This window comes from Elaeis guineensis, chromosome 16 (genome assembly GCF_000442705.2).
Source record: "Elaeis guineensis isolate ETL-2024a chromosome 16, EG11, whole genome shotgun sequence".
NCBI lineage: Eukaryota > Viridiplantae > Streptophyta > Magnoliopsida > Arecales > Arecaceae > Elaeis > Elaeis guineensis.
In genome coordinates, this window is record NC_026008.2 from 33,161,752 (window position 1) to 33,183,692 (window position 21,941).

At 38.8% G+C, this 21,941-nt stretch overlaps 1 protein-coding gene across 1 annotated transcript; it reads right to left on the reverse strand.

Moving 5' to 3' along the window:
• Nucleotides 1–1,264: 1,264 nt before the first annotated feature.
• LOC105059408 (probable ribosome-binding factor A, chloroplastic) lies at nucleotides 1,265–17,932 on the reverse strand. Its single transcript, XM_010942689.3, has 4 exons — nucleotides 17,550–17,932; nucleotides 11,583–11,756; nucleotides 2,327–2,524; nucleotides 1,265–1,531 (listed from the first exon to the last, which is right to left on the reverse strand). Exons 1-3 carry the CDS (start codon nucleotides 17,886–17,888, stop codon nucleotides 2,381–2,383), a joined length of 657 nt encoding a protein of 218 aa, XP_010940991.1. The 5' UTR covers nucleotides 17,889–17,932; the 3' UTR covers nucleotides 1,265–1,531; nucleotides 2,327–2,380.
• Between the last annotated feature and the right edge of the window lie 4,009 nt (nucleotides 17,933–21,941).

Here is a 21,941-nt window from a genome sequence, read left to right on the forward strand (position 1 = left end):
TCGAATACTCATCAGAATCCAACAAAGGAAAAAAAAAGTAAGAAAAAAAAAGCCCAAAAAAGTGTAGATAATGCAACACAAATCAAAAGGAAGAAAAAGAAGACTTGCATGTGATTGGGAATATTCAAAAATGCAAAGTGTGTAAGATTTGGTCTTCCTGAGCGAGGAGTGTGTGAAATTTGAAGTGCGGAGAGAAAGTAGAGATGATTTTTTTAGGATTAGACCTACCTATTTTTAGTATTTATATCTTATATCATATATATAATAAAATAAAAAAATCGGACGGGCCGAAGAAAGCATCATCCCCATCTCTAGCCCAAGCCCGATCGGTGATTTTTTTTCCCATCCCCGGCCCATCTAGTGGTCTAGAAATCCTTTTCCCCCCTCAGAGAGAGAGAGAGAGAGAGAGAGAGAGATTGGCGAACAGGAATTGCGTTTATATGAGCTGTGCGTGCGTGTGTCTCTGCGTGAGAGAGAAATCGGTGAACAATACATGCACATGACATATCCGAGGTATTACTTAGGACTTCTTATGAGAAGGAAAAAAAAAATCAAAAACAGAGTTTCCATGAAAATTATTAGTAGAAAAGCAAATAAGATGGACCAAACCAACAAATCACCAGAGATCTCTAACGAAACCGTAGAATTAGATCTTATCTAAAATGTCATACAGTTAAACAATGAGCCCACCTAACATTCTGTCCAGAATGGTCAACAGCCAACTCCTTGGGAACCCTCGCTCATGTCCCACATTGACACCTCTACTCGAGATTCTTCCTACCATTAACCCGGCAAGTTTGCAACTTTCAACAGCACTGATATCTCTAAATAATAGTTGACTTTGAAATAATTATTTCCCCATACGGCACTGAAATGGCTTTTGTTTTCCCAATTCAGGCTTGGGCTTGATCTTTTAGGACTTGAGGAAGATCTACTGGTAGCCATGTAACAGAATAAATTAGGTAAACATTAACTATAATGTTTGATAACATGAGTGTACATTGTAACATGAAGCCTGCTGCTATTACAGCGGACTAAAGACACAATAAAATGGCAAAATATTATGCCTTTATTCTCCGTTTGGCAGGGAATTTCTTCTCGATACTAATATTAGGAGCAAAGGTAATTAAAGGACAGCTACGTGTTGCCATTATGGGATCATGTAGAAAGTTTATTTCCATATTTTGGAACCGCAATCTACATATCACAATAAAGCAATCTTACCATTGTGCCAAGGCAATTGGATATCCAAATCAAATTCCGATGATATAGAATACTGAAAATAGCAATTGATTATAATCAAACTATGACATTGGCCCTGCTTTGCTTTTATCTTATAATGACATCTAATATGCCCCGCATCCAAAGTATGTTGTTTTTGGTGGAAGAGCTTCCCATGGGAAAAATTAACTAGACTTTTTCCAGTGAAATTATACAAGGTAAATGAAGATAAAAGATAATTTACATTCACAAATTGCCACTATAATGGGTTAGTAATACATGATCCTCTGCATCCCGCATAGAAAGACAACTGCATCAATCAAATAACCATCATTAGTATAACATGGTTTCCAAAAAGCATGGTTACAATACCACAACAGAAAAGCATGATTTGAATGACCATCAAATGTAAATAACAGAAAAGGAAGCAAATGCTCTTAGATTTCATGATTCAGGAAAGGATGAACTAGATATGCTCTGAGGCCCAACCTTGGGAAGGAAAAAGATACAGAGCTGCATTGCTGGCATGCCATGTGGCAATCGAGAGCTTGGTGCAATGCAAGGGGTTAGTGCAATATACTGGGATTGTAGTACAAAGTACCAAATCCTTCATGATACATTGGATTTTGGTATCAAGGTTGGTCCCTAAGCCATTTTTTCTATGTGATAATGAGTTAAGATATCCACTTAGGATAAGACTACTTAACCTTGAATTTGTATGTCACAGGATCTGATTTGCTGCCATCACCAGAGTATTTTGCAACTGGCTTGGACTTTTAGAGGGAGTAAATGGTCAGTGGTGAGTTTTTACTAGGTAATCTGTTCAAGATTAGTTGACATCTTCCTGGGAGGAGATAGCTAATTCTATATAGAAAGACATCAAATTAAATCAGTCTGGTGTTTTACACATCAAAGAGATGATTCGGAGTTTATGCCAACAAAAAAGGGATACCGACCAATAAAAACAAATGATTTGAAAAAAATGGGATTCTTTTTTCTTCAGTCATATTAGAGTGAAATCATGACCTGAGCCATGGATCTCACAACCTAAAGATATGAATTTAAATTGTTTTTAATAATTCAGCAGGAGCATCTAGAACCATACCTGTTGAACTTTGAAGACATAAAAATTCCATAAGTTTCTAACAAACTGAGCAGATTACTTGACATAAATGATGCCTTCATCTGGGTCATCATTGCCCAAGTCTCCATTTTCAGATTTATTGGATGGTTCAGAAAGTTCTGCATCATGTCTTGCCACACTCTCCCTCTCATTCTTTAACCTGTCCAAAATTGCAATCACCTGCAGGAGTGCACACAAACAAATAGTAACTCCACTATGCTGCAAAATGTTGGCAGTAAATCACAGTATATTGTTGATCTACAAATATATACACGCAGATTGTTATCACAAAATGGCATTATAATCTCATTTCCTTAGATAAGTTCTGCCAAATGTTATGTGTGCTGCATCAATGCACTGCCTCGCCATGTTACAGGCCATATTACCAGTTTGAGAAACATGGCACTAGCATGTGGAGCAATTCTTGCTTTACAAGATAAAAAGTCTTTGGGTCTTTTCACATATATCTCAACAATATAAAGTTTCATGCTTTGAAACAGGTGCATCGGCCAATATTAGAAGGCTGCATACATTAGTTGCAACTATATAATGTCAACCAGAATATTTAGCAGTTCTATATACCATTGAAATTTACTTGCAGCATTGGGATCTGAATTCTCGGCATTTTTTATGCCTTCTTTTCTACAACTAGCCCAAAAAAAATTCTCATATCTGATCTCAGATCTGAATAACAGCAACAAAGCAGCTGTCTAACAGCAATGCATTAGCATAAAGAATAGCAGAAACAAGGGAAAGAAGGCCCATTGCATATATTTTTTTCTGTCAAAATACCCATAGATTATATTTTTTCCATCAAAATAAACTTTCATTCAAATCCAGTACACCAAACATCTGCCTATCACTCCTTGTAAAAAGAACCACTTGACCACCTATCCTAAACTTTCCAAAACTTCAAAACAAAAGATAATAAAAGATTAAACAGCAACAGTGAGCCCTCCCAAACTAGCGGTTTTTAGCACATTCAGGACTCCCAAGCAGGCAGACAAGAGGAATGACCGGCGACCTTAGTTCCACAGTATGACTTCAGCTAGGATCTAGAAGGCAAGCAAATAGACACTCATTGGGTTTAGAGGTAGCAATGGTTGCTTCTCAGCGGGTCTGTGTGATGTGGATACAAGGTTGCTCATCTTCAATGGTCAACCTGAAGCCAAATCATTTAATGAGTCAAAAAAAAATCTAGAGTTGAACTCCACCTGCTACTGAACAGGTTACACCACCATAGAGAAATAGCCTATTCAATAAACAGGTTGCAAATCAACCAGCAAAGTCAACAAGATCGGACTCGCCCGACACACTTACATTGCAGAAATGAACGAAATCCTAGAAGAGGGGAAAAAATAAAAATGCCCCACATGGAGAGATGGGATGGCTGCATCTACTCCTGGCTGTCACCCCTCTTCACTCTTCTCCATATCCTCACGAAGAGGACCAAGGATGGTATGTCCCCAGTCCCCACCTCCAATCCATTGCCTCTTTTCATTCCTGTCCTCGTTCTTACGAAGGAGACCAGCAATGGTATGTTCGCACCTATGATGCAAAAAAGAACATAAGATATAGGAGAGCGTTGTTGGTGGAGGCACCAAAGTGGAGATGGAGGCAATGGTTTGTAGGAGGTGTAAAAGGAGAGGAGCAGCCAATTAGGCACAGGTAAGGTGGTACCAAACTGGAAAAATTTGGAAATGGGTGGGATAGCTTTAGGATTTTGGATTTGAGAAAAGGATTACCATTTTGTTTACAGAGAAGACCTTCACAATTTTCATTTTTTACCACTCTTCTACGGGTCAAAGAGGTCTTTAACCATGTCAACCTGGCTGGTTGTTTACTGAATCAACCCAGGTCAGAGATGGGTGAAGCTCCTAAACCCAAAACTCATCTGTTTATGAAACAGGTAAGTTACGTTGACCTGTTTACAATGAAACTGGAGTATACTCAACACAAACCTGATAACATCACATCATGTTGGCAGGTTGGGTTGAGAATTAACACCCCTCATTGGGGTGCCTATTTGCAGTTCATATTGATGCAGACAAGACTAAAGCAAAGTCCCAAAAATGGCCTATAAGGTATCATACCAGCTGTTTTTCCTGACCAGCCACAATTGGCCATAGAATCTCTTTAGTGCCCTAGTTTGTATCATGATGCCAGATTTACAAAGTTGATCATGCAATAGAATAAAACCCGATATTAATGGATAGAGACACCCCTTTGAAAGCTTCTTCAGAGATCCAAGAGTCAATTCAAGACCAGGATGCTGCAAAATGCTAAATTTGACCCATGCACTCCTAACCACTACTCCAAAATACCAAAAAAAAAAAAAACCTGAAATACCAAGCCAAACCTACATCAACCATAGTCAAAACTGCACCCAAAACGTAACCATGGTTAGTCCTTCCAGAGTCAATTCTATCAATTTTGATTTGGGTTCCAAGTGTTCGTGTGTTAAATGCACCAATTTGAGACTAGAAATCACTTATCAATTCGGCTATTTGACCAGATCTGACTCCTTGTCAAATAAACTCCTAATAGGCCCATTTTTTGATCATATGTTCTACCACACACCTAATTTGAACCCACAAAACGTCCAGCCAATTCTAAGCTTTCTAGCCCCATGTTTCAGTCCCCCAAATTAAGCTACTTGATAAGGTTTTTGACACAAGCCCAATTTGCATCCAGTTTTGTGACTCTCAACAGTGACCCACCAAATCAGTCAAGTATCATTATCAACCATCAAAGATGACCCTTGGATTAGTTTGTGCTCCTTGAAATCAAATCCAGAACCCTCCATGGGCTATATAATCTATGTGATAGCCATGTTCCTATCATTTGACACTTGGGTACACCTAAGCCATTCTATTTTAAGGAGACTTTGGAGGGCCTAATCTTAGCCCTTAAACCACTCTCCTCTATATAAAGCCCCCCTCTGAGAAAAATGGATCATTTCTGTTTGGCTATCTTAGAAGCACTTTAGCTAAGGAACCCTTTCTCCCTTCTTCACCCCTCCCCTTAGATCGAAACCCTAGCCAAACCTCTATTGTCAGGATCCCAACCAGCAGTTTTCCAACTTAGATCTACCCTCACTGAAGCCGTATTTACCTAGATCTGACCCTCTACTACCTTCTCTTAGCCAATATCTGCCTCTCTGTACCCATAAACCCTAGTCTCTTGCAGAAGAAAGCAAGGAGCATTCAAGGGATCTCAATAAAGAGGGGAACCCCAAGAGCTTCCTCTCCAAAGAGAGCCAACGCTCACCAAATCCAAGATTTGATGGTTCTTTCCCTTCCTTTATTTCACCTCTATGTAGCTTGCCTTCAAATATCTTGTAATTACATTTGTGTTACTGCTCCTTAATGAATATTAGGTTTCATTTGGATATGCTAATCTTGCTTGTAGTGTAGCTTATTTCCTTTTCATTTTGCCTTCTGCTTTGTTTTTGCTTGGATACACCCTTGAGACACCCCTTTTAGCAGACATAGGGGAAAACACCAATTACCTAGCCCTAGAGGGATACTCAGGGCATACTAGACCTAGATCCCAAGCCATGGAAGCATCCGGATTCGGAGCAAAATCATTTTTCCTCTCAGATCTAGGACGCTCAAGTTGTGAATGCCTATCAAGTAGGCATTCATAGTCTACTTCATACTTGAGAGCAGTAAGTACTAAGTAGAGCCCTGGTCCACTGAGGGTTGCCCTTGCTTTTTCTCCGGTTCCCTTCCAGTCCTTTTTTGATTCCTTTAGATTAGGTTTCCGTATTTCTCTCCCTAGTAAAAATTCAACCAATTTGTTCTCTGATTTATTACTTCAAATTATCAATTTACCAGCAAAAGGATGACAGATTTAGAAAATGACAGCTCCATATCATAAAAAACAGGTGACAGCCCGTGCTGCTAGAATATCAAAGATTAAACAAATCTTTAAGTGCCTCCTAATCACCAAGAAATCCTTATTTCAGTAGGAGTCCTTCCTAGGCTCTTCCAAGAAAACATTAAGTATCTAACCTACCATGTACTAACTCGAACTACCACATAAGAAACCGAAAAAAGTCAAAACATATTGCTCATCATGTGCTTCGATGACGCAAAAAATTTACTCTCGTCCTTAACATTAAATTCAAATATTCCTTTTCTAATCCTTAACTTATAGGTGCTTGATGATAAATACCTAGCGTAGGATGAGTTAATGTTCACATGGATACCCAGATTCCATATGATATCTGATCTCTTTGGATACAAATAAGATGAGAGGACATTTTTGAAGACATCTAAATATTCCCCACAAGCTAGAATTCACCATGAACCCACAGCCTTCTTTTTCCTCCAGGAAAAAAATCAGCTTTTGGATTTATTCACAAAAAAGAAAAAAATCTCTTTGACCAATGTGTCTGCCTCTTCCTTTTCTTGCACATAGACTATGTATCCTTCAACATAAGGTGCCTCTTCATAAATCACAAAATCCATGATGGATTCACGAGCATGTCATCAACTTTCTTTTGACCAACCATAATAAATTCTCAGATATTCATCACTGGCAAGCTAATTAGTAGCATCATTATTAGCTTTGAATTCAACAACAGAGTGCCTAGTTCTTGGATGACAACTAGATTTCAACACTTGGAAGTTCATGTAAAATTTCTTCCATGGTCATTAGATCTTTGATGCTTCCTCACGATTCATGTTTATGAAAATTCTCTTCAATGGCCTTCAGTTCTTTAATATTGTTTTTAAATTCAAGAAAATTGTTTTTGACATCAACTTGAGGCTCAATTAAGCTTCTCTCATGACAAATCCACGATGGCTTTCATATATGGGCCTCATATTTTCCACGACTAACTATAAGTCCTATCTATAGGATTGGTTGTATTTTTTTTTCCAACCATGTTACTCCATGTGTCTTTGATGATATTGTGGTTGAGATGTGAAATGAAATACTATTTTTGAAGGATTCAAAGGACTCACCTGAAATCCATGGTCAGATCTTGTTATCATGGTCTGAAATATAACCACATATAATCCAAAACCTTGTCAGCATTTGAAAGTTGATGACTGCTAAGTTGATGTAACTAATGTTCTGTATGATTAAATATTCTGAATACCCATGCATACAGGCTTCATCTTGTTGTACTATTACTATAAAGTAAATACCTGATTCCTTATGGAAGGAACTTACTTTGATGCCTAAACTGATGTACAACGATCTCAAATTTGATCCTTATATTGAGGCTTGGGTGATCAAATCTAAGATTTCCTAGATTTGGTCTCTCAAAAACTAAAAAAAAATCATCCCATTTTTGAATTATTACGACTATAGATTGACAAGAAACAAGACAAATAATGGATATAGAATTATTATAACAAAGTGTCAACACCTTATCAGCTTCAATAAAGATGTTGACAGCAGCTCACCATCAATATGAGGTTTTCAGCATTTCACCAAGATGATTCAAATCTCCAATCAGAAAGAAATCCAGCAAACTTATGAACTTTCTGTGCAATTCAATTTACATGAAGAAAATGCCCTTTTGATTGTAATCCAATTCTATTCCAGACCTTTTACTCAAGCTAAGACCTTTCCATGACTGTATATATTTTAAGACCTTCCAATGTACAAAGATCCATACCTATGGATCCTACATAAAAGATGGAAAAATAAATCCAGCATGCAACCCTAATGACTTCAAAGCTTTTACAACCTAACCTATATTCACAGTAGGAATCTCCGACACTAATTTTATTGGAATACTTCTCAAAAATTTGGAATCTCCCACATTAATTTCATTTGAAGTATTTCTTAAAAAATTATCCTCCAGATAAATTTTATAAGCAATCCTAAAATATAACAAAAGTAAAGTAATAAGTTTACCTTGAGAATTCTAGATCATGAGAAAAACCCATATTGAGTCAGAATCTGTTTCTTTATTAGAATTCCTATGGTGAGTAGGAGCCACAGCTTAACTAGGATTCCTACAAGAAAAAAAATATCTAAACCACTGATTCCTGATACAACACCAATCGCCATAATGAAAACCAAAATAAGTTGAAATATATTGCTCTCATGTTAGAGGTGCATCCACTTCACAAAGGCTATGCCAATCTCTTTGCAAAGGAAGATGATCCACCCAACAAAAAATAATTCACAACTCAAAGATGAAAAGAACTCAGAATTAAATTCAATTCAAGATGATTTTATTATTGTTAGCCATCCTCATTTAATAATGTAGAATTTCCTTGAATCTACCCATGAATATGTCCACATTCATTATTAGCTAAAGATGAGAGAGAATTTATAGATATGGGAAATAATCATAGAGAAGGATGTCCCCATAATCAGTGAGGATTTGATTATTTCTCCAACTGGTACACATGTACAAAGTAACATAGCAAAGAATCACCTTGTCATTGGATAGGAGTTGATAATATCTCTAATTGATTTCAGTGTGGGTTTTTTTTCCAAATTTGCCTAAAATTGATGATGTCAGCCTAGTGTTAGCCTTATATCATCAAATATTCTAGACTTATTTTAGTAATCTACATTGGCCAATTAAATTCTAACTTAGGTCCAAATTAACTGTCAAAACCCTTTGCTCCTTTTGTCGGCCTATGACAAGTTACAGGTCAGGTATGTGTTACTTAGGTCTATAAAACATGCATCAAGCTATTTCTGACCTCTGATGTGTCAAAATCAAGCTCTGTGCACTTTCTTCTAAATTGATCAAAGCTTCATGTGATGCATAGTTCCACCACATATTTGCTTCAAACTCATGTTACTTATTCATTCAATATATGAGCTGCTCTCCAATTAATTAACACCATGATTCATTAAAAATATATATTATCTTACAGTTGTATTAAAAAGGTTCCTTCCTCATTATATTATACTCTAGAAGCAGATACCCAGTTCATCATCCTTTTTTAGTTCTATTTTGAGGCATTCCTTCAATCATAAAAGGTGGTGAAAACAATTTGTTGGGAAATTCCTTTGCATTCAACTTCAACTGCATCTTCAACTACACATATCCTAATATAGTTGGAATACAAATGATAGTTTGATTCTGATAATTCTATCCAAATTCTATCTTAGTACTGACCCTTTAGAAATGTAACTAAGCAACATTACACATTGGAGAATAACATGAAACAAGGGACTTTATGATTATCGATGACTAGTGCATCTAGAAGAGGTTCAAAAATTTAAGGGTTTAAAGTGATCTGTCATGCCTTCTGAGGTTTTATTACTTTATCTGAGATTCAGAAATCCAGTCAAATAACTTGTTTGTACAATTATTAAACAACTACATTATAATTCTAAGCATTTCCAAAGATAATTGTCTATCTTAACATCACCTTAATTATGCATTGCACTCTCCTACAATCAAAATCACAGTTCTGTTGTTTCCTAAGTTAGCATGATTTGTTTTATAATTTCAACTGATAGCATATATAATCGAGGAGGGTCATGGTTGTGCGCATTATTAAAGAAGAGGGAATAAAAAAGCTTGCTGTTCCGATGTGGACATTGACAGATTCCAATCCATACAGCATACCCAGCTGAGAATCCGCGAAAGAGTAAATTGAGAGTAGAAGTTGAGGAGTGCAGGGAATTTTTGGTTTCTAAGGCATTTTGTTGGAAGGTTTCAAAGCCTTCTAAGAAATGAAGAATTTCAGTGATGGGACCATAATATTCCCACCAGTGTGAAAACCAGTAAGAAAATTGGTAATTGGTACCGGATTTGAAATAAAAGAGCCAGGAACGTTTATAACTTATATTCTGAAAGAGAAAAGCAAGGTACCAAGCATTTTGGTAGTCCCAATAGTTGAAGTATTAAGGGTTGAATTCTTGGGAGAGTTTTTTGTAATTGCTGGGACGATCACCCCACATCAATGGCATCATAACCTTCAAGATTTGCACCGTTGAGTGGGTGATTTCAGAAGGATTTGTTTTGTCTTTATAGTGTTTAATTCCCATAAAATCAGTGTCTACTAAAATAAACTCATAAAATCCTTGGGTCTTTTGTAAATCCTTAGGTTGAAAATGCCAGTTTGGTAGAAAAACTCTTTCAGCTACAAGCCTTGGTGTTTCTGCCTATATATATATATATATATATATAAAGAAAGAAAGAAAATAAAATAAGGAGAAGAAAATGAGAAGGAAATGTTGAAAAGGATCAACTCATTTTTCTTTGGACCTAATATATTGTCAACTATGAGAAAAACATCATATGCATGGAAGCAAAACCAGGAGCCAGTTCGCCCTACATATTTGTCTAAGACAAGAAATATCATGTTATACAAAGTAGAGCATTCTTTTTTTTTTTTTTGGATATTTCCTTGGTGGTTGACTGCATAATTGCTTGAAAAGCATCAAAATCTACCAACATTTATATACCAACACAAAGTTTTACTCCCATTAATATATTGATAAAAATTCAAATTTGTTGTGCAACCCTGAATTGGAGGATAACTCATTGATCACAAGGCATAAAGGAACGCATTCTCCAGAGTCACAAAAGTACGCCACAGGTTCAGGTTAAGTAGAGGGTACATTAGTCTCACTAAAGTATCACATACATGGTCAAAACGTCCATAAATTAGGAAGTAGGAATATTTATCATCTTAAACAAGTTGTCACGAAGTTGGTTTCTATTGAAAAACTTATAACATATGAAGTTAAATTGGTAGCCTTTGTACTTAGTTTCAAAGTACAGTTCTGCTAGACTCAGGATTGGAGTACTCTTGACTTCCAAAATGACACCATTTTTGAAAATAATGCCACCGCCACCCCAAAGATTATCTGCATAAAGAGATTGACCTATCTCCATGATAGGGAATTGTGTACAATAAGATGTAGCTAGATAAAAAAATCTTTAGTTCAATAACATGAACCAGACAAGAACCACAAGGTCATCAAAAAGTCAGTTGTCAACAAACTTCTTACAGAAACAAATGCTTATAGAGAAACAGTTTCAGAATATGATGCCAGGAATAATCCCACTCATGCAAGATTAATCATAATAACCTCATTATGGACATGTTGTGTTTCAGGTGAGTGATACAGTAGGCATTGGTGATATTATAATAGAGAATAGCATACGTATTCCTTCTCCATGAAAGCAACCATGGTAATCAATGACTAATTTGCTCATTATATTTATAAATGAAAAAGTGGCTTTGCTTTTGAAAAACAATAGGAGGCTTCATAAACGATAGATAAAGCATGAACTTACCCGGCTTCCTCTCTCTAAGGACTCATCTTCAATGAAACGTATTTCAGGAGTCAATCGCAACTTCATACGCCTCCCCAATTCACTGCGTACATACTTGGCTTTTGACTTCAGCCCAGCAATAGCTACCTCTCTTCCTCTTTCATCACCAAAGACAGAAACATACACCTTAACTACCTACAAAATTTGGGAAATAAACAACTGTAAGTTTCTTACCCTTCCCCCCACCAAAAAAAAACAAAACAAAACAAAACCAGCCCAAAGAAAGAGTATGTTAAGGTACTATGTGCTCATTGAATTACATATAACAGATACTACCAGCTTCATAGGAGGGAGGATTGAATAACTGTACTGCATGGGTGAATGGAGAAGTTATACATGAGGGAAAATGTACTGCTTTGATCTATAAAATGGCTCTACAGCAACATACTCCTGATTGGTCCATCTCACATGGGGCCCATAATCCCTTTTGTCCTGAGAAACAGAGCCCACAATCTATGTGCTGCATTTCATAGTCTAGGCAAATTTTAAGCGGAACTTACCTACTCTAGATCGATCCAAAGCTATTGCACTATAAAAGGTTTTCTGGCAACAATTTACAAATCATCAACTATGCAATGAGTCAAGTATGAAGCTATAGATTAACAATACCGATGGTCAAAACCATGAAGCAACAACATAGACTGAATAAGCAAGCAAATTGCTCCAGTGATTGCCAATCCAACTTGAACTAGGAGGTTTGACCGATATTGGATCGAAACAATGCCAAGTCAGAATGGTTCAGCAGGTCAGGTTGGGTCGGTTATAGAACCCCTCCTCCGCTCCTAGTTGGCTGGTTCAGTTTCAGTTCGATTATAGATCCCTTGCCCCTAGTTCGGTTTTACCCACCCCCTCCCAGTCGCTTGTGATGGTCCGAGGGCCCCCTAACCCCCGTTTGAGGGTTTCAATGGTGCACAATGCTGCTGCTCTCTCTCTCTCTCTCTCTCTCACTCACTCTATTAAGAGTGCAAAGTTAGGGTTAGGGCAATCAGCCCTCCCCCTTCCTCTCTCGCTCTACTAGGGTTATAGTTAGGGTTTAGCCCTCGGCCTCTCTCTCTCTCTCTCTCTCTCTCTCTCTCTCTCCCCCCCCCCCTCTCTCCCCCTAGTGTTAGGGTTAGAGTTGAGCCCTTAGCCCTCTCTCTCTCCCCCTCTCCCCTTTTCTCTCTCTCCTCGCTATCAATCGCCCCAAAAAAACACGGTACAAACCCATACGACAATTGCTGCCAATTCATAAACCTTGATGCAAAGATGTTTTCAAGAAAGATGTGGTAAAACTACAAATAGTCAATGCAAATGGAGCATCATTATCAATAGCATTATGAAAGTATGCCCATTGCAATGCCTCAAAGCAGGTCAGACTGGACATAAACCCAACTCAATTGATGTTAGAATGCCTATGGGCTAGAATTCCTAATCTGTACAAATTGATACGAGACTTCCATAACTCATACCTGACCAAGGCTAGTTGGAGTCAATAGATTTATGGGGTCTAGTCACTAATTATCACCCATAAGAAGAGGCATATTGGTTATTTAAATTCTCATAAGCAACTACCACATAGAAAATGGTAGCACATGACTTTGTTAAATGATCAAGAAACCCCTATTGACTCACCCTTCATTATCCGATATTTCATATACCAAAAATTATGCAATGCAATAAAATACTGTTCAAATTTGTTAGTGTTGGTTAGTGTTTCATGCACAAATGATGTTGAGAATCACGACACATCAACTGTATGACGAGTATTCCCAATCCCTCCCCCTTATTTCATCTCTAAGAATTGTTTAGGTGCTTCTGGCTTTCAAGTAAAACAACCTATGGGTGATAAGCGTTTGCCATACCGTACCGAATCGACCGGTACACCCCATATCGTACCGGACTGATGGGGAACCAACACGATTCGACCGATAAATTCGGTACACCGGCGGTACGGAAGAAAAAAAGAAAAATGAGAAAGAGAGAGAGAAAGGAGGAAATGGAGGGAGGTGGGAGCCGTCGAAGCCGGCGGCGGCCGGCTGCGGCCGCCGGAGGGCTTCCGAGCCCCGTATCGTCCGATAGGACTTTCAAGAGAGAGAAAGAGAGAGAGAGTGCTCGGGGGGGAAGGACCTATCCGACGGACGGCGCCTCCGTCGCGAGGCCCCCGATGGCCGACGGCCTGAGGGCGGTCGAGTGGATGGGCCTTCTTTTTCGAAATAGACAGTCGTCTGTTTCGATTTTTTTTTTGTTTTAAACTCATGAAGTCAGCAACTGGGTTGCTCACTTAAGAGATTTTTTTTTAAAAAAAACAAAAATCATGAAGCCAGCAAATAGTTTGTCGGCTTCACTTAAAACTATTTTTTTTAAAAAACTCGCGAAACAGGGGCAATGCCCCTGTTTCACGCCCGCAGCGCCACGGGCGCAGACTGCGCCCTCCGACGGCCACGGCGGCCAGCCGGAGGCCGTCCGGCGGCCCCGCCGGCTCCTTTCCCTCCCTCTTTTCTTTCTTCCTCCTTCTCTCTCTCTTTCTCTCTCTTTTTCTTCTTTCAATTCGGGTCCGCTTGCCTTCGTCGGTTCGGTACGGTACAAAGTCGTACCAAACCGTACCATCAGCCGGTGGTACCGGTTCAGCATACCTATTATAAGGTATAGTTGAGAAGAAAAGATAGGATATAGAGAAAGCACATAGATAAGATCCCACATGTACATGGATAATAAATGTCATGTCCTATATAGATTATGCTATCCACTCATATGAATAAGGTTGGAGGTTTCAAACCCAAGCAATTGAATATTCAGTCAAGTGGTCTTTAAGCTACAGCATTAGATAATGTTAAACTTAAATATAAACTCAAAAAAGTTCAGAAAGAAGAGCTAGGAGAGAAGAATAACAAGGTAAAACAAGGTATGGAAGAAGGAGAAGCAAGACTCCTCAACTTGATTCTAAGGGGAAAACATTGAAAGTTATGTCTCGAATTTCAGTGATTTAATATTCAATCAAGCAACTCTACACTCCTCAAACCTGTGTTCTTTGTATAGAGTTTACATCAAAGTAAGGAGGCATAGGACTAATAAACTAGAGGATGTTTAAACCACTAAGGGCATGTTTGGATATTCCTATAGGATGGGCTGAAAATCCTATATGAATCGGACCTGTTGGCCCATCTAGCTTCCATTTTCTAAGAATCTATTCAAACCAAGTCCAGATCCTAGCCTTTAGACTGCAGGAAGGAAAAAAAATACCCCCATAGATCTTTTTTTCTTCCCACATGATCTAGACTGGAAAGAGTTTGGTTGATACAAGGCCATGCTTAAATGGATGGCCCAACCCATGAATCCTATACGATTTGCAGCCCAATCCTGTAAGAATATCAAAATAGGCCCTAAATTTTGCCTAAAATAACAAATAAAAGGCCTTTCTTTGATAGGTCAGCCAAAAGGTTTCATTGATAAATTATAAAAATGTAGTATATTCCTCCAATAAAGCGAATTAGTTCCTCAATAGAAGATTCACAAAAAAGCAAAAATGAGATCATATAGCTCTAAAATGCCATTACACCATGTCTATTGTGCATCTTATCTATTGGGTTTTAGACTTTTAGTGTTGGTAAAGTCATGGTAGAATACATCTTTTCATGTAGATATGAAGCGGGCTTATCTTGAACCTTCTACCGCTCGAACCTCCATAGCTTACAGTTTCTTCTTCCCCAGTAATTGTAGGCAAATGACTGCCTCCTTGAATTGAAGCCTGGGGGCTACTAGGTTGATGACCCTCCTCAGAGGTCTCTTTGGCTACATAGCAACTCAATGGTGATGTTGATTTCAACCTTGACTCCTAGAGACATATGTCAAGGAATCTGATCCTCACTATGAGCATTCTCTGTGTCAGCCAATGCTGCATCATGTATACCTTCCACCTGATCTGCCTTAGCAGCTGCTGCACGCATTATGATGTTGAACCAGCAACCACACTGTATTGCAGTAACCTCTTCATAGACAAAGCTATTGAAAGAGATGCATGGAACCTTCAACTATATGAAGATCAAGCCTTAATGACTGAGTGAGAAGTGGAATGTGCTGGCTCTTGCATCTCCACAACTCACTGCCACCCAGGATGACAGATCCACATCCAAAGGTTTAGCAATAAAAGCAGCTAAGACTATGGATTTTATGTCATATTTAAGAGGAAGCTTAAAAAAGTGCCAGCTGAAAACTCATCCCAGACAAACTGAAGTAATTTGCCCAGCAGATAAGTGACAGCATCTTTCCTGCCATGAGCCATGGACCTCATGTTAAAATCTGCATCATATCTTCTTTGTTGCTGAAATTTAACATATAAAAACCTTCTGCCATATCATGAAGAAAGATCAAGCACCAATTCCAGAACACTACAATGTCCTTTATACCACCAAGAAAAGTTCCAAAAAGAGAATGAATACTTCCCCCATGATTTTTGCCCAAGATCTTTAGTTCTATGAACATAGGAGGACTTGCCTACCTATTCCCTTGATTATAGTCATATGGCTAAAAGAAGTTCCCAACCTCCCCCTCTTATCATGTTCGGACCCTAAATCTGTTTGTGGGTTGCAAGACAGCAATTTTAGGTGAATGGCCTGATCGCTAGCCAACTTTGGCCATTTTTAGTTGCTTGGAAAGATAGGCTCTTACATGTTGAAGTCTCTCCTCCAGATTGGATGTGCTCCAACCTGCTTTCCACACTATTTTGTCAGTCTCTCCAAACCCTCTAAATAACCCTAATAAACCTTAAACTGCACCTACTAAAAACAAGGTGAAGCATGAAAATCTTCTGAAATCAGTTTCTATATTGAATGCAGGTGTAAACTAGATTCTTGATGTTTAAGCTACTAGAAAATGAAGCTTGCAAATAATTAAGACTTCAGCTGCCCCAGCAGCAATTTTCCAGCTCTGTACATCTCCCCACAATTCATCTATATCCAATAATTCTGTCTGCAGTTTCGATTTACATTAATATTGGTTGTACATAAATGCTTAATTCATAAACTTTCCAGTGGCATAGGCATCTTTGCAGACAAATTATTTTTTTTAGTGATAGTATGTTTTAGCAGCTTATAGTTGGCACAAGCAATATTGTTTGCATTATGGATTTTGGGCTGCAACTCTTAGCCTTACAGGGGCTTCTGCACATTGATATGCATCTATAATACTGCCTTTGACCAGCAGTTTGTTTTGAACATGATCAGATTCTCCTAAAGAATGTATAGCATACTATGGCATCCAAATACCCCTCATTTAGAGTGATTGAATCTATGTCTGGGAAAAGGCATAAGCCAAGAATAAACCAGTTGCCGTACCCTTCTAGTCTGGTTAGAATTTTCTATCAGTCGCGGATGGTAACTCTTCATATTTCAGTTGGGAAAGCTTTCATTGTGGATTCTAATTATGAAACCAGATGAAAATGAAATCCAAACTCTTTCATTGTAAGAGTTAGGTTTGAAGGTGCAATGTTTACCATGACAAATAGCATCATCTGGGAAACCAACCCCAAATCCAAAACCAAGCAACATCCAGAAGACAAATTCCTCATTGCTGCCCTTCACCAGTTTGGTTCCCCGTATATCATACACGAAGTCATAATTCAAGCAGTTAGCAAGCTGGCCACCGCAAATCAATTAAAATTTGACTATACGTATCAAATTTTATCAAACAAAATATGCTAAGAGACCTCAAAGAATTTACTAGGGAGGATGTTAAAGTTGGGCAACCCAATGAAGTTCACTTATTTTCAGCATTACAGCAGTTAGGCCACACAACTTGTGACATGGGGTGCCATAGTTGAGTAACCTACTAAAAATCACATTTTTTACTAGAAATAGCATTAAATAGGATGTTGGGGTTGAGCGATCCAATAAAGTTCAGATTTTTCCCACAAAATGCGATCAAATGGATGCAAAGGATGGATCTTGGAAGCACCTGGAGGTCGCCGGAGACCTCGACGTCGCTGATGGTAGTAAGGGAGGAGAGGTAGCGGTCGGCGCCAAGAGAAGCCTCAGGGAGGACGGCATACTGAAGGTTTTTGTCCCTGAGAAGCATCTCCGAGAGCTCCCTCATGATCTGCTTCGCCACCATCTTCACCCTCCGCTGGTTAGCCATGCACCGCACAGTCCCTCTTCCTCTTGTGATCGTTATCGCCATGGAATTGGGATTTGTGCAGCCGTGTGAGGGAAGAAGGAGGAGATGGCGATGGGTGGCGCCGGAGGGAGGCGAGGAGAGGAAGAGAGGAGGAGATGGGGAAGACCGAAAGAGGAGCATGCTGTCCTGCCTTGGTGATCTGGCCAAGGGGATATCATGGGAACGGAGGGAAAGAGCACAGGAGATTTTATTGAGATTCGAGGGAGATGACCAAACCTTTCCACGGCCAGGCCGGATTGGGTCGTTGTTCGCTTTGCTGAAAGGCCCGGCCCGGCCCGATCTTCTGGCCTACTTCTAGAGCCCAAAGGAGAACTGGCCTTTGGCTTGCCGACCATTTTTTCTAATTATAAAAATACTATGAAATATTTAAAAATATCTTAAAGATATTAAATATAAATAACTATATATTTTTAAAAGTAATTTTAATACTTAATAACTATAATAAGAAATTTTACAATTCTAGATCTTTTCATGTTAAATTTATATATTGTTATCGGAAGATGGCTGATGTGACTGAAGACGGACGTCGTCGGGGATCTGGGATGCCAAAAAAAATTTGCAAAAAAAAGCCTGCACCTATCGGAGGGATATTTTGGTGGGACCCTCCGATGATTAAGTCAACTGAGCTTTGGTCACAATAAAGAGAAAAGAGAGAAAAGAGAGAGAAGTTGCAAGAGAGCAAAATGCTCCTCCTGATCCTCCTCTCAGTTTGGCTTGCTTATCTTCAGATCCCCTTCGTACCTCTTTTATTTGGAGATTGAGTCCATAGGCTATTAGATAAAATATGTAGGTTTGTCAAGCCTAATTCTTTAAGCCATTAGGCCACATTCTAATCATTTATTTAAAGAAAAATTTGCTCGCGGACTATAGGATTAAGGTTGTTAGTCATGGGCATTATCATGTGCTTCACCCAAGTAGCTAGTCGGGATGGTGGTCAGAGATAGGTACGGGGTCAAGATCTTGAGCTTGCATCTGATGTGGCTTCATCAAGTTACTTCGAGCACTCACCATAAAAATGATTGATCCAATCGGCAGGTCATCTCTACAATACTTGCCTATCACTTTCGAGTTTAAAGTGGTCTTTCAACTTCAAGCAAAGAAAGTAATTGTCTTGAGAGTCGAACCGCCAACCTGGTTCTCTCATGGATGCATCCATTTTACTATGCTTTGAAGGAGCTTATGGGGATTAATGATGTATCATTTCACAACCTATGCAACCATTATTAGGGAGGGAGTTCAAAGGGTCATGAAACGATGCTCTGGAGAGAAAAAATCTGGGATTTATCTTTGGACTTACCATATGGCATGTGATGATAAGTTTCAAGGTGCACTTTACAGGTTGCCTCACGTGGCTTGATGAGAGAAAGGTACGATAAAGAGCCATGAGATCTACCACTCTCAAGTTTGGTCCAATGGCAAAATCTAGCAATCTGATGGCCGAATCAATACCATCGATAATCTGCATAAATAGACCATCCATTCGGTAAGATTTTCCGCTATCCGACCATCAGTTACTCTTTTATCATTATAGCCATAAAAAAAAAATGCTCTTTTCCTTATCTTGAAGCAATGAAGTCATCTCTGTCATCCATTAAATTAGTGGTGAAGAAGAAAATGAGCTCTTTAGGCGGAGGGTCCACATCCAAGAAGGTGAGGATTATCCAGACGGAGCCTCCTGCTCCTAAAATATGGCAATCCCTGGTAGGGATCGGGCATGAGTCAGCTGTGGTTGGGTTACTGCAAATTGTCACACAGGTTGCATCGGAGTCACTTCAGACTTCTTTTCTTTCGAGCCAAGTCTAGCTTCCCCCGAGGATGTCGAGCGGATTGCTGAGGCTCGGGATTGATCCTTCTTTGATTGAGGCAAAGGAGGGTTTCCCAAGGCTATAGCAGGCATCTCCATCGAGGTCAAGTTTAAATACATCGAGGAGTACAAGACTTCGATGGACTTTGAGGATGACATTATCGAGGCATCTTCGACCACTTTTATCTAGGACTTCTAGGACTGCCAGGCACGTTTGGAGCAGATGGTCTCGAAGTTGGACTTGAGATGCCTTCACCCTAGAAATAGTGACAAAGAAGTCGGGGCATTTTCTTTAGATGAAGACTAATTCTTCCTCCTTTTTGTATTTGCTTTTGGTGCTCTCTTTTTGGTAAAACTCTATAAATAAATTTTTTGATTAATAAAAAATATGTTTTCATCGTATTTACCTTTCACATGAAGTCTCTTGCTTCTTTATGATGTTTATGTTGATGAGCTCATATCATAGTCAAGGGCTCGGATGGATCGATCTTCATACCTGAGCCAGAATCTCTCTCAACTATCCTTGAAGTGCTTGCTTCATTAGTATGTGGCAAGAAAATTTTTGAAAATTATAGACTTGTTGGCGCACCAAGTGCTAGATGTTGATGGATGTGTATCACCTTCCACGGATTAGAAAAGATGATTTATCCCAAGGATCGTGTGGCAGAGAACCGTACAATTCAGAGGCTTAGTGGGACTCCACCTTTAATGATGGTGCCATCTGATAAGGGTGGTACATTGAAAAGGATCATTGGTGCTTCTTTCTCTAGGAGGCATAGTCTCTGAGGCCTCTCGGATGGCAACACTTGTCATTTGATCAATGGGGCATTTGAACATACTCGAGCATGTTTTCTCTTTTATAAATAGGGGCCCTATTGCTCGAGGCCGGTCTTGCCCTAGTCATCTTCCAGAATATCATGGTGGCATCATCTCGTCTAGCATCGAGAGAATGCTGGAGCTTTTCTCCATCTAGAAAAATCTTTTTCTTCCTCTCACCAATCATAGAGTGCTTCGGGGGAACATGCCAGTAAGCGTTCCAGCTTGATATGGGAGGTGTTGGAAAGTTTCGTCACTCTGATTGTAGAGCCACGATGACAGTCATTTGGGGGTGGCTGATGTATTGTCTTCTCCGAAAGGTCTACGATCTTTCTAAAGGGTCATCTTTTGCCTCTCCTAAGATAGCCTTCTGGCCCTCCTTAAAGGAATATCCTAGAGATGGATGGATTTTCAAGAAAAATTCGATTATACCATCCTCAATATCCTTTAGCAGGGGTCGATGACCATTGGAAAAGGACTCCACTTTGTGTGGATCGTTAAGAATGGCATCAAATAATGTTCAATTCTTCGCCTGAGGATATCGATTGAGCCCAAACCTTGTACCTTCTTTTTCTTTATTGTAATGAGCTTTGTTCGAATGAGATTGATGGGTAATAAACTTCCTTTGGAATGTGCATGAATCTTTTGAATGATGCATCTCTTTATTGGTGTTCTCTCCTATTAGATGTGGTCCTAAAAGTCAATTGTTGGCTGACACATTATATAATTTCAGGACCTATTCTTATACTTGTAAAATTTTATTATTAATAAAAAGATATTTTTATTTTCAATCATGTTTATGGGTTCATGATTTGTCCTAAAAATTAACAAAAATAATTTTGAATATTCTCAAGGTGTTAAGAATTTGAGACATACATTATTAGTGGTTAGTTTCTAAATACTTTCGATCGTAAGATCGTCACAGAGAACAATGATCAATCTATTTAAGATCGATACATGGATCATCTCTCTTCCGAGCAAATGAGTCTCGAGTCTATGGTATAGGAATATTGGGATGAGAGTGCAAGTGACTGTTAGAGAACAACTTGCACTGAGCATGACCAACATGAGAAATCACTTGGATGTCTCTCACTCATCAGTAATTTTTTCGATACTGTAGAGGTGTGAGTGATCCTTTGACCTACGGTGTGTTGGCTATTCGCAACGAGGCTATTTAATTTGACTGTATATTCTCTTGATCCCTAGCCATTTGGATTTTTACTGTATATGTTGGCTACAATAGGTTCAGGTTCGCTATTAAAGTAGAATATACCTAGATGAAATCTATCGATCTCAGTAGAAAAGGAGTAGTCCTATACGATTAGCAAGACTGAGTTCAGAAAGTCTTTAATCGAAGCAAGTATGAATACTGAAAAAAAAAGTTGCTATGAAATTCACAAGTAAACTCGAGTCGAGCTAATCTAATATATGACTGATGATAGGATTTGATGAGTTCTCCATAACCTCCGTCAAGTCGGAACTCATGATAAAAGGACTGAATCATATGGTAACTGCACCTAGAGGTTCATATTTTTTTATTCTACTGAATTACC